Here is a 12,152-nt window from a genome sequence, read left to right as displayed (position 1 = left end):
GGAGGGGGCGCGGGGTTGGAAAAGCTAACAATTATTATTAGTTTCCAGTTCTTCTGTTTGCTTTTAGGGCAGACTGCAGTGGGTTTGTCTGCAGAATATCACTGGGTGTATTTCCACAAAAGGTTTCGAAGCTTCTTCGCAATGCTTGTAGACTAAAAAAAAAAAAAAGTCCTGAATAATTATGGAAGTATCTGAGAAAAAACCTGATCTTTTCCTTGAAAAAATACATTTTTATTAATAGCTTTTGCTATTTTTCCAGTAAAATGAAGTTGCTACTTCTCTGATTGTAATCCCAAATCCTGCCACCACTTTTCCATTGTATTTCATATATTTAGAAATAAGTTGAACACATAAATAGCAGGAAGAGTAGGGTCTTTAAGACAGACTTCGGCAACTCGGAGTGCAGACTGGCTTTTGTGCCAGCCCCAGTGCTGCACAGCACCCGGGCTGCTGAAACATGGACACAGGGAGGCTGCATGGGATGCTGAGGTGGGATGCTGGGGACACGACTGGTCATGCTATCCTTTCTCCAGGGGTTTCCTCTCTGACAGCAGATAGCTCAGCATCTCTATGAATGCCTCCTGAGCTATTTTCATTTACGACCTGCCTCATTAAAGCACCAAGTTAACTTTAACCCTTGGAGCTGTGAACTGCACCAGCTCAGGAGCTGCTCCATGCTCCCCACTGCCGGGGCAGCATCCTCCGAGGGAGGAGCGAGGAACCTGGCTGGGAGAGGCGATCTCTCACTCAGCCGCCAGCACCATGATCTGCCCAGGGCTGTGCATCACATCCTCAGGCACGTGTCTGTCTTCGCACATATCAGGAACTTCCATTAGTTTCGGCGTAGGATGAGTCACAAGCTGAACTTTAACCAGGCACTGAAATCCCTGGCAATGGGAACTCCCTGCCTGAGCTCAGCCTTACCCAAGCTGTCCTAGTTTAAACTCTCAAGGCAGTAAAACACCCAGCCTTCAGCCAAAAGTGCAAAGCAGGGATTCTGGCTTTTTCTGCGCAAACTAGAAACACACTATTTGTTAGTCTGGGCTAAATCCCCCAACCCAAACCTATTAGGGAACTTCCCCACCTCCCCAGACCACCCCAAACAACAGAGACACCCGCCCTGTGGATGCGGGAGGGTTTTGCTGCAAGGGGAGAGCGTGTCACTGAAGGATTTATCCGCAGGTATTTCTTACTGGTTTTCCTGTGCTGGACCTGCGCTCTCCGAGCAGGAGCTGGTGCCATTCAAGCCCTCTTCTGCTTGGGACCTCAGCTGCTTCTCCCGCTCCCGCCGCCGCCGCTCTCTCGCTGCCTCCTCCTCGTCTTCCACGCTCCACTGCGCTGTCAGCCTGCCAAGCCAAAGGGAAAACCCATCCTTAACGCCATCGGGCAGCATCTGCAAAACCTGGTGATACCACCCCCGAGGTCTGGGGTTCCCCCCCGGCAAGCAGGGGTCTCCTGCAGAGGAGCGCTTCCACCATGAGTGGTGGCCCTCAAAGCGGCATCCCCACCTCGATCAGCACGGCTCCACAGCGGGACTGACTGATGTGCAAGGATAAGGTAGGACACATGGACTGGGAGAGACGTAGAGGAGAGCCAGCCTTTCCTCCCCGAGGAAGATGTGGTGCCTATCCCCCTCCTCCCAGACCTCCCTCCTGGAAGCCCCCTGGGAAGCACCATTCCCTGCAAAGCAGCTTTGTACCCCAGGAAGGGTTTGTAAAGGGTCTTGCAGTGGTGCAGGAAATCCCACACCTCCATCTGAAGCTCACCCAGGGAGGGTGAGATCTGCACCCAGATCTGCACCCTGGGGGTGAGTTTCCTTAAGCAGTTGAGCTGCTCCTGCCTGACCAGGAGGAGAGGGAACAGTGGCAGAGGGCAGCATCTGTGTCCTGCTCTGCCCTGCCAAGCTTCCTTCCTCCCCCGCAGAGACGAAAAACCTGCCCTGGCTTCTCCCAGACGTCTCAGCTGCTGGATATTAACACCTCTGTCAGCAGAACGGCCTCTCACATCCTCGAGGAAGTGATAAGGCAGCTGCCACATTCCTCCTCCGTCGATAACGTCGGTCTCCGCATGGGATTGGCTCCCGCTCCACCACTGGTGGCACCAGACAGATGCAGGCAGAAAGGGACGTGCCATGGTGGCAGTGTCACCGCTCACCCAAAGGGCCGGCAATGGGTCTGACTCATGGTACCCAGAGCTGATGCTGGGCCAGCTGCTCCCTCATGCCACTCATCCCTGGCTCGGCCAGGTCCAAAACAGCCCATGAAGGCTGTTTTCCCTGGCATTCACAAGCCTATTTACAGAAACGCTCTTGTGCAAGGCACACACACGGGAGTCGGGAAGGTGATCTCCCTCCAGGAGCAGGACCCAGCCTGACCTGTGTCTCCCTGCCCTGTTCGGGAACACCCCAAGGACTGCAGTTCCTGTAGGGTGAATCTGCCCAGTAGGAGATGCGGTGGGACATCAGCTTAGACTGGGGCAAAGAGCTTGTGCAAAAGGAAAAAAAAAAAGCCAAGAATGCCTTAGTTGAGACTTGTTTCAGCCCAGTTTCAGTGAACGAGGGGCAGGTTTCAGCCGACCCCAAAAGTGCCACTCTGCCAGCCTGCCCAGCTTTGCCCACAGCCTGGACTATGAACTATGTGAGAAGGTCTCACTTCACCAAGGGCCTCACTAAGATGCTGTTTTCATTTAAGGTTCAGGACAGATCGCCCCGTCTTCCAGCAAAGGAAAGAAAAAAAAAAAAAAAAAGAACAGGGATTAATTGAGAAATTTTGTTCAAGAAAAATTTGGCTTTTCTAATTACACTAATGAACTTTGTCAACCTTTTCAGGGGAGATCCGCTCAGAGCCTATTTTACCCTGTGGCACCAGCAGGACCACCGAGCTTAGCCCCAGTAGCATCGTTTTGCAGAGTGGTCCCACCACCACTCCAGCAGGAGGCTGGGAGTGACCCCACATCCCTGCTCTCCTGAATTCCCATCTCCCTGGAAGCGTCAGAGCCGGGATGCAGAGCCAGATGGAGACAGGTCACCCATCCCCACCGAGCCCACGGGGGAGCAGGGAACGAAGCAGATCCTGGACTCGGCCAAGAGACTGCTCCACCGCCATGTAGCAATCACTGCCTGCCTTATTTTGGGTGGGGTCTTTTCACAAGCAACAAATTCAGCCGCCCTTTCCCCTTCTTCCCCTTCATTGCCCCTTGCCACCTTGCTCTCCATGGGGAACAAAGCGGACCCGCACCGGAGCCTGGGCTCCCCTCCTCCCTTCCCTACTCGTCCCACACTCCTATTTATTGTTTTCCCCCAGGTTCCCATAGAAACCCTTGTCTGTGGGCCTGGCAGGAAGCCACCGTGTTGTTGTGTGGTGTGTTTTTTTTTTTTTTTTAATATATAAATGAAGTCATTCATTAAACTCTGCCATGATCTCCCTCCCTTGTGCGACAGCTCCAGATAGTCTCTGATTCAGAAAGGCTCTTAACCCCCGATCGCCCAGATCGCCCCAGTTACGAGAAGCAAGGTCCACGTCTATCCCAGAACAAATTAGATTTCAGTTTAATTCCTTCCACAGCTCCTCCAGCTCCTCAGGAAGCCACTGCCGAGACAGTGCAGAGGTGCACCAAGCCCATGGCTTGGCCGGGGTCCCCGGGGGAGCCTGGAGGGGGGTCCCCTCTACACCACACGAGCTTTCCACGCTGCAAGAGCAGCATTGCTTGGCAGCCTTCTCCCTTTCCCAGTTGGATGTGACTAACTCTCTCCCCATGACCTCACCGGCTCGCTATTCTGTCCCTGCATCCTCCGAACCAGCTGAGGACAGGGCTGGGGGCGACTGTTTTGGGGAGAAGGGATTTTTCCCTGCAAAAGCAACGAAAACTCTTTCCCAGCTCCCTTTGCCGCAGAGCAAACTGGCCTCTGAGTTGCCCGCCGCCGTGCTGGGATGCGGCTCAGACACACTGGGCCATTGCGGTGGGGCTGCAGTGCTGGGAGCTCCGTACCTGCTCCTCTCAGGAATGAGGGCTGTGGGTAAAGCCCTCACTGAGCCCCCGCGCACGCTGAGTTCGGAAATGTCACCGCCTTCCAGCAAACACCTAAAACCAGTTTATTAGTGGATTCAGAGTTCTCGCTCGTATTCAAACAGGCTGGCAGCAGAGCAACGTTTAATAAGCGATGCTTTGGGGTTCAGTAGTCACACCAACAAGCAGAGAGAAAAGGACGATTCCTTTTCAACTGACCTAGCAGCACAAATATTTGTCTTTAGTGAAAAACAAACAAAAAAAACACCCCAAACAAATGAGAAACTAAACCTTGCCAAAGTCCTCGCGTTTGGGTCAGCTACAGGGGTTTGTTGGACCACAAACCGAATGTGCCATTTCAATTTGGACAAGTCCAAGCCTCCATCAGTGTGAGGAGGGGGTCAGCTGGTAAATTGCCTTTCAAAGCAAAAAAAGTGGAAAGATTTAATTTCCAAAGGGTTACGTTTTCTAAGAAGGGGCCACGGTCTCCCATTTGCTCTAATTGCTCACAATCACATTCAGTAACTCAGTGTGCTCAGCCCACAGCAGCATTGCACAACCATCTTTCCCATTTCTAGAAATAATTACCCAGTGCTTCAGGATCAGGCTGATACCGCGTACCTCTGCCTTCACCTCTGGCCACCACTTTCCCAGGTTGGTCCCAGGCTGGGGAATTTTTGGGAAGAAGAAGACTCATAGCTGCTGGTGGGACTGAGAGCTCCCCACTTCATTTCACCCAACACAGGATGGGAAAATGGAAAGCAAGACGACTTGAAGCTTGAAGACTTGCAAGGTGAGCTACAGCGTGCTACACTCCTGCACCCAGTGACCTGCCCAAACAGAGGTGTTTTCCTGCAAGGTGAAAGGAAAATCACCCCCTCACACAAACATTAGGGGGACTTGAGAAGGAAGGGAGGATGGAGAGAGCGCTTTGCTGACCCAGCAGCCAGGAGCCACAGGCAAAGCTTTCTCCAGCAAGACCTCATAGAATCATAGAATGTATTGGGTTGGAAGGGACCTTTAAAGGTCATCTGGTCCAACCCCCCTGCAGTAAGCAGGGACATCTTTAACTAGATTGGATTGCTCAGAGCCTTATCAAGCCTGGCCTTGAACGTTTCCAGGGATGGGGCTCATCGCAGGGCCAAGTCGTTTCTCTTATGTGGTCCCTGCATCCCTGCCAATGGCTTTTGGAGGTCTTGGTTTGGGGCGAAACACTCTTTGTGGAAGGGGTTTATCTCTTCCTGAGGAGATCCTGCAGGTCTAGGGATGGGCTGAAAGCACCTCAGTTCCACTTTGGCCACAGTCGCAGTTTGCTGAGTGTCAGGGATGCTCAGACTTCGGCTCTGACCGGGGCCGGCTGCCCATTTCAGATCCAGCTCCTGACTTCACCTCCCTCTGGACCCCCAGCCAAGGGGGCGGTTTCATTTCCATTTGCCCTACAGAACACCTCCTCCTCCCACGGAACAGCGATACAGGCTGCGCTGTTCCACACAGCCACGAACACCCGCTCCAGACAAGCCAGCGTTGCTGGAAAGGTCACGTTTCCTTTGGGCAATTCCTCACCGGCACTTGAGGAGATTATAATATTCAGGCAAGGGAAATTTCTGGCACCAGATGAGCTGCGTTTAAGGGAAACGCTGCAGACCTGAGGAGTCTTTTGCACGGCCGACGGCTCAAAGGAAGCTTTGCTGGCCGAAACCCAACCTTCAGCACTAAACCTAATTCCAGAAAGGAAAATGAAATGCCTCCCAGAGGCTTTGGGCTTTGCAGACCTGTGCCAGAAAAACCCAGGAACCTCTACCAGCGCATCGGACATTCCTGTCTCCTGAGCTCGCTGTGGTATCGGGCCAGGACGGTGTTGACTTTGGTCGCTGCTTGTGTTGGGTAGGCTGCCCCCTCAGAGCCAGGGTTCACTGGGGAAGAGGTTTTGGGAACAGGGTTTAGGAGGAGCCATGCGCAACCCCTGGCACGAAGGCTGCCCTTTCCCAGAGGGCCCATCAACCCAGTGCAAATTCTGTTGCCATCAAGGGTAAAGCTCCCATCACCTGTGAAAGCAACATTGGCTACCACTGCTGAAAATGTCACCCGCAAGAGATGGGACTCCATGAACTAGAGTAGAACAGGGAAGGATACCCTGCATCCCCCAGCAGCCATCCCGTTGAGGTAAGGGGGAAAAGAGATGCTAGAAACCTGTGCAAGGGACCTTGTCCTTCCCACATAATCCATCGCAGCCATGTCACAATTCCATGCCAGATACAATATTGGTGTCCTCCTGCCCATCAGGGAGAGAGATCCCCCAGCATACCCAGGGTAACGCTCTCTCACTGCCATCCAGCAACCAGCTACCAAAGCTGGTTAAGCAACATAAACCAGAATACGACCTAGAACGGCCAACAAGTTCAACCTGCTGCCAAGCACAGCTGCCAGGCTTTATTTCATATTGCATTTATCACCCATTTATAAAGGGCCCAGACATGATTGGCAGGGGTACTGAGATATGCAGTTCACCCCATCACATGAAATGGAAGAGGACACCTGCAAAAGGCTACGATGGAGCCACTTGACCTTCCACCAACAAATTAATCACTTATTAATCTGTCATAAATGGCATATAATGGATCTGTGTGACTGAGTCAAGTATCCTGAAATAGCCAGATAACACCTCCATTCACGTCATTCAGGACAACTGGTGTCAGGCCACGGCAGAAGTCATGGATGAAGACATTTGCATGCAATGCACAGTCATGTTGCGATGGCTCAGTTTCTCTCCATCCCTGCAAACCACATATGCCCTGGCTCAAAGCAGTGTCCCACGGGATGCCTCACACCACGGACACCAGTGTTAGGCATCAGAGAGTTCAGCAACTCAGCTCTTTTCAAAGATCCCTCTAAGACCCAGGTTTACCTCCAAGTACCAAGATACCTTCAGAAACCTATCCCTAAGCCCAAGGGTTTTTCCAAGGTGAAGCCAGGAAGATGTAGGGAATGGAGTGGAAATCCCGCTGGCATCCCAACCCCCTGATTACTACTCTGCCAAGAGGTTCCTATTCAATGCCAGTAACCACAGCTGTTGACACCAGTGACATGGGCTGGCAAAGCGTCCACAGTATGGCCATCGCCAAGTTAGATGGCAGGCAACAACAGTTATGCTTCTTGATGGACAGGTTTCTGTGACTTGGGAGTAACGTGGCCGGTTAGCAAAGACTACAGCTGGGTAATCATCCCACTGGATAAGGAAGGGGGTGTGGATAGCGGTACGATACAGGGAGACTGGGGAAAGAAATAAAAACAAAAATTATTGTGTCACAACCTAGAGTTTATTGCAGCCTAGTCTCGGGGGAGATAGTTATCCTGGCTCTGAAGGATCGGCTTGTCAGTCAAAGGCAGCCAGAGATGCTGCACAAGCCTCTCCCTCCCTTACATTCATGTAATTCCTCAGCGGCATTGCTCCATTCAGAGTCCAGGCTACAGACTTTGAACAAGAAGGGTTGGGGGGAAGAGAGGAAAAAAATGCGTCTATATGCTTCACCCTCAGCCTTTTTCTCATACCAAGCTTCCCCACCCCACCCGTAGCTGCACCATCTCAGCCACGTCTCCCTGTTCCCCCTATAAATCACGGCTTGCCTTCGAGACGCAAGCAGCAGGGTAGAGCTGCTTCACACCCAGGGGCAGCAGCAGAGCCTGTCCCCACCGACCCGCTGGAGCTGGGGGAGGTGCAGAAAGGCGTCACGCACGGGGCGATAAGGACATGCCAAGGCATCTGAACAGAATATGATACGGCCCAAACTTTCATCGAGCAGGAATGGAAGAAAAACCACAGGCAGCACAGCGGAGACCTTAAAAATAAAAGCAACTCTTCTTTTTTAAATGAATCTTGGGATTTCTCCACAAAAGCACATCCCATTTCTGCCCAAAGAAGGATGTGCAGATGTGCAGCTACACATCCACACGTGCCAGGTATAAAACCCTGCCTGGTTTAGCCTTCATTGAATTCCTTGCAAAAATTGACCTGTCACTGTTGCGTGACAGGCAGGGAAAGCCCCAAGCTGGTAATTTACAGCTGCCACAAGGAAGACGAGAGACATTGGAGAAAGCTGGTGGCAAATTTTGCCCCTCAACTACAAAAAAGACATTTTGGTGCTGGAGCGGGTCCAGAGAAGGGCAACAAAGCTGGTGAGGGGTCGGGAGAGTAAGTCTTATGAGGAGCAGCTGAGGTCGTTTAGCCTGGAGAAAAGGAGGCTGAGGGGAGACTTTATTGCTCTCTACAACTACCTGAAAGGAGGCTGTAGAGAGGTGGGGGTCGGTCTCTTCTCCCAAGTAACAACTGATAGGACAAGAGGAAATGGCCTCGAGTTGTGCCAGGGGAAGCTTGGACTGGACATTAGGAAAAATTTTTACACTCGAAAGGGTTATTAAGCATTGGAACAGGCTGCCCAGGGAAGTGGCTGAGTCACCATCCCTGGAGGTATTTAAAAGATGGGTAGATAGTGCTTAGAGATACGGTTTAGTCAGAGTTAGATTGATGGTTGGACCAGATGATCTGGAAGGTCCCGTCCAACCTAGGCGATTCTGTGATTCTAAATGGCAGGAGCAGACCTTGGAGGAGGGAAGCAGGCAGGGCTGGTCCTTCAGCACAAGCCTCGTCTGTCCCCGCCAGCCTCTCGCAGGATGGCAGCTCCAGAAAGGCACATGGGATGCTTTGCGCTTCCAGATGCCATGGGTGACGTACAGGCCGCTCACAGAGGCATGAGGCAGCCAGTGGGAATGACTGCTTCTTTTTATTATTATTGGTTTTAATCATGGCAGACAGAATCCCAACGAATCCCTTACAAGATGATGGATTGCACCCCCAGGACTGTGGGTCCTTAGCACACAGATAGGCTGGTGCGTAATGTATTAACATCACCGGTCAGGAATTTGGCAGGGAGGAGGAAAGGGCTGGAGTTCGAGCCCTCCCAGCGCTCCACGATATTCAGTAGGTGTGAGAAATTGGTGCCGCGTACGACCTCGAACCACAGTCCTTTCTCACGGTCTCTCCATCTCAGCCCTAAGGTTCAAGAAATCGGAGGGGTTTTTTTCCTAAAGAGCAGGAAGTCTGGTCTCTGTTTTTGCAAGGGAGAAGCACGCCAGAGGAGAAAATAAGCCTTGTCAGAGAGGTTCGGACTGGCTTACCCAACTTTTTTATTCTAATTTTCCCCCTCTCTTAGAGGGAAGCAAGCTTCCATAGCCTCCCTGCCCTGGCCACAGTCAGCCAACATCCTCCCCGATACACTCAGGTTGGAAAACAAGTCTGAGCCTAGGGAGGCGAGCAACAGCCTTACCCCTGCTTCAAGCCCAGGTTTTAGAGGGAGATTCGTACCGGGTGTGTTGCTTTTTATAGCACCGCTGGCTTGGCCACCAGTCCTTCATTTTGCAGCCCTCGGGGCGACGCAGTCCCCCCCCCCAGCCCCTTCAGCCCCCGGCTGCAGGAGGGAGTTTGCTACCCAAGCGCGGGCAGGAGGCAGCAGGGAGGCCGTGGGAACGCGCTGCTCCACTCCCTGGGAGAGTTGAGGCTCTCTTCGTTTATGGCCATGGCTGACGAGTTGCGCTGCAGCAGGAACCGGAGTCAGCAGCGAGCCCTGGGTCCCTGCTGCGCTAAGGCAGCGTGTCTTCATGAGAAAAAAAGAAAAACAGCCTTTTGCCCCAAAATACTGATAGCAACTCCCATGCAATCGAACGAGTGAAAACATACCAATGGTGGGAGAAGGAGGAAGAAAAAAAAAAAAAAAAAGGAGCTTGGAAGCTGAAAATTTGTTCTCACACATCATCCCAGCTGCAAAGTCTCAGACCCCAGTGTCCCCATCCAGTGCCCTTTCCAGCTGAACCATGCTCAGACACGTGCGGTGGTCCTTCTCCACCTCACCAGAGGATGCGGATAACTTGCAGCTGCAGCCCTGAGGGGCTCAGAGGCTCACTACAGCTCCCCAGAATTTCCATGGGCTCAAGTTCAGACCCTAAATATCCAGCTGCTTGAGAGCAGGTAGAAGTCTGAGACAAGCAAGGCTAAAAAGCAATAAAAACACCCATCAGTTGGCTTCTGGGAAAAGCCAATTGCAGGTGGAGCGCTCCTGATGAAACAAGCCCCAGGGCTGGGAAAATCTAGGAGTGGATCTACAGGGTGTTCAGAGGGGATGGATGAGCTGCCCTCCTCAGAGTGAAAGCAGAGGGTGGGCATCTCCCAAGGCAGCCAGGGATGGGGTGCCCACCACACACCAGCTTGGCCTCTTACCCCCACCCTGCCCCACGGCTCAGCTGGGCTGCAAAGTCCCGGGTCCCTCCTGGCTTGCGAAATGTGGTGACATCGCTCTGCAAGCGGCTGGTATCACCGAGCCATGCTGGCATGTGGAAAGCCCCCGGGCATACCCCGCTGAGCGATCAGTTTGTCCCAAAGGGCTCTCCCGGCTGCTCCTTCCCACCAGCAGCGTCTGGTTGCCTCTCCTTTCCCATCCACCCTCTGCTCCTGGGGCTCACAAAGGTGCCTCTCTGCTCTGCCCTGGCCCCAGTGATGGGATGCAGAGAGATTAAAAAAAAAAAAAAAAAAAAAAAAAAGAGACCACTTATACCACTTATAAAAACCATCAAAATAGGGAGGATTCAGGAAGGAGCACCGTGGTGGGTAAGCCCTACAGGGGCCATAGGCTCCTGGTGAAGGGTTGAGGCAGCATTGCTAAGTATGAATTGCACCGATGAAGGCCCTGTGTCCCTTGCTGTCCCCATGCCAGAATCCCTCCCTCCTCTCTCCACACAGCAGCACCACTACTGGCTCGTTCCTGCACATTCATTTTTCCCTTCTGCCCCCTAAAGTGCTGCCCCATTTCACAGCAACGTTTCCTCGCTCCCCATACCTATCCCACAACCCAGGGAGGTGGAGTAAAGAGATGCTGCAATAGCCCTTGGAGGCAGTAACTGCTACCACCCAGGCAACAAACCATGCCCAGACCATGTCCTGGCATCAACCACCCTCCTCAAAAAAGCGTCCTGCCCCTTCAAAGTGCCATCCAGCCCTCCCAGGTGCTTCAAGCTTCTTGTTCCCAGCTCAGCGCTCGGGAGGTCAAGACAGAAATGTTGGAGTAGCATCTTCCCTGCTGAGACACATCCTGGCAAGCTCCAGGAAACGTCGTGCGCAGGCAGAAAGGAAGGCATCCCGCGGAGGTGGGCAAAGCCCCCAGATCCCCATCAAACTAAATATTACACTCATGACGTACACCAAAATTCAAGTTGTTCAGGGAATTTTAAAGCTGTCCCTAATGCTGGGGGACTCTAAGCATCGCCAGGGCGTTGCTCAACGATGCAGCAGCACGTTGCAGGGAGAAAGAAGGGGCTGTGCAGCTGCCTTGCGGGTACCAGAGCCACGACTGCTGGCATCAGCTGGAGGCAGAAAGCATCTCATCACGTATGGTGGGCCAAAACACAGGGGCACGCAACCGTGAGCTGAGATCTCGCAGTTCGGCTTTCCATGTTAATGACTCCACAGAAGATAAAGAAGCAACAGTCCCATCCTACAGAGGAAATAATTAGGTTTATCACCCAATCTAATTTTCTGATTCGTTTTCTTCCCCTGAGCTTTTTCATCCTCAAGATTCAGTCCCCCTTCCCCACAGCATTATTTGCACTTCAGACTCTATGGCGTTGCAAAGACATGTAATTATAGACACTCGTTTATGTGTTGCCTGTGCATCAGCCATGCCTTGGAGCCCCCGTTCTGGGCCAGGTCCCCCCATTGTGCTAGGAAGCGTGCAAGAAAACTGTCCTTTCTCCCCAAGAACAGATCACAGCTCACTTCCTAATGACACCCGGCATTCACCCAGATGCCGGATAAAAACAAAACCAGCCAAGACGAGAGCGGCAGCTCTTCTAACGCACATCCATCCATGCTCACGCTTCACCCCACAGCTGCACACCCCAGGCAGGCACCAACAGCCCGGCTATGGGGACGTGGCCGCAGCAAGCCACCGCGGCACTTAGTGGGAATGGTGTCAACCGAGAGGCCCAACAATCCAGTTTCGAGGAGCAGCACAGCTGATTTACAGAGAGGCTGATCTGTAGGTTAATTAAACAGACATATTCTTTTGTGAAACACTTGAGGCTCAATAAATAGAGGGAGACTA

General features: G+C 52.5%; 1 protein-coding gene across 2 annotated transcripts in view; it reads right to left on the bottom strand.

Annotated features, from left to right (window-relative positions):
• Window positions 1–12,152, bottom strand: part of LSP1 (lymphocyte specific protein 1) — a 51,858-nt gene that overhangs the window by 23,311 nt on the left and 16,395 nt on the right. For both annotated transcript variants that reach the window (XM_074585694.1, XM_074585696.1), the window contains exon 2: window positions 1,194–1,346. In XM_074585694.1, the coding sequence (XP_074441795.1) occupies window positions 1,194–1,346 (153 nt within the window). The remainder of the gene's footprint in view (window positions 1–1,193; window positions 1,347–12,152) is intronic.

This window comes from Larus michahellis, chromosome 4 (genome assembly GCF_964199755.1).
Source record: "Larus michahellis chromosome 4, bLarMic1.1, whole genome shotgun sequence".
In the NCBI taxonomy this organism is placed as follows: Eukaryota; Metazoa; Chordata; class Aves; order Charadriiformes; family Laridae; genus Larus; species Larus michahellis.
This window is presented reverse-complemented; position numbering and strand designations above follow the sequence as displayed.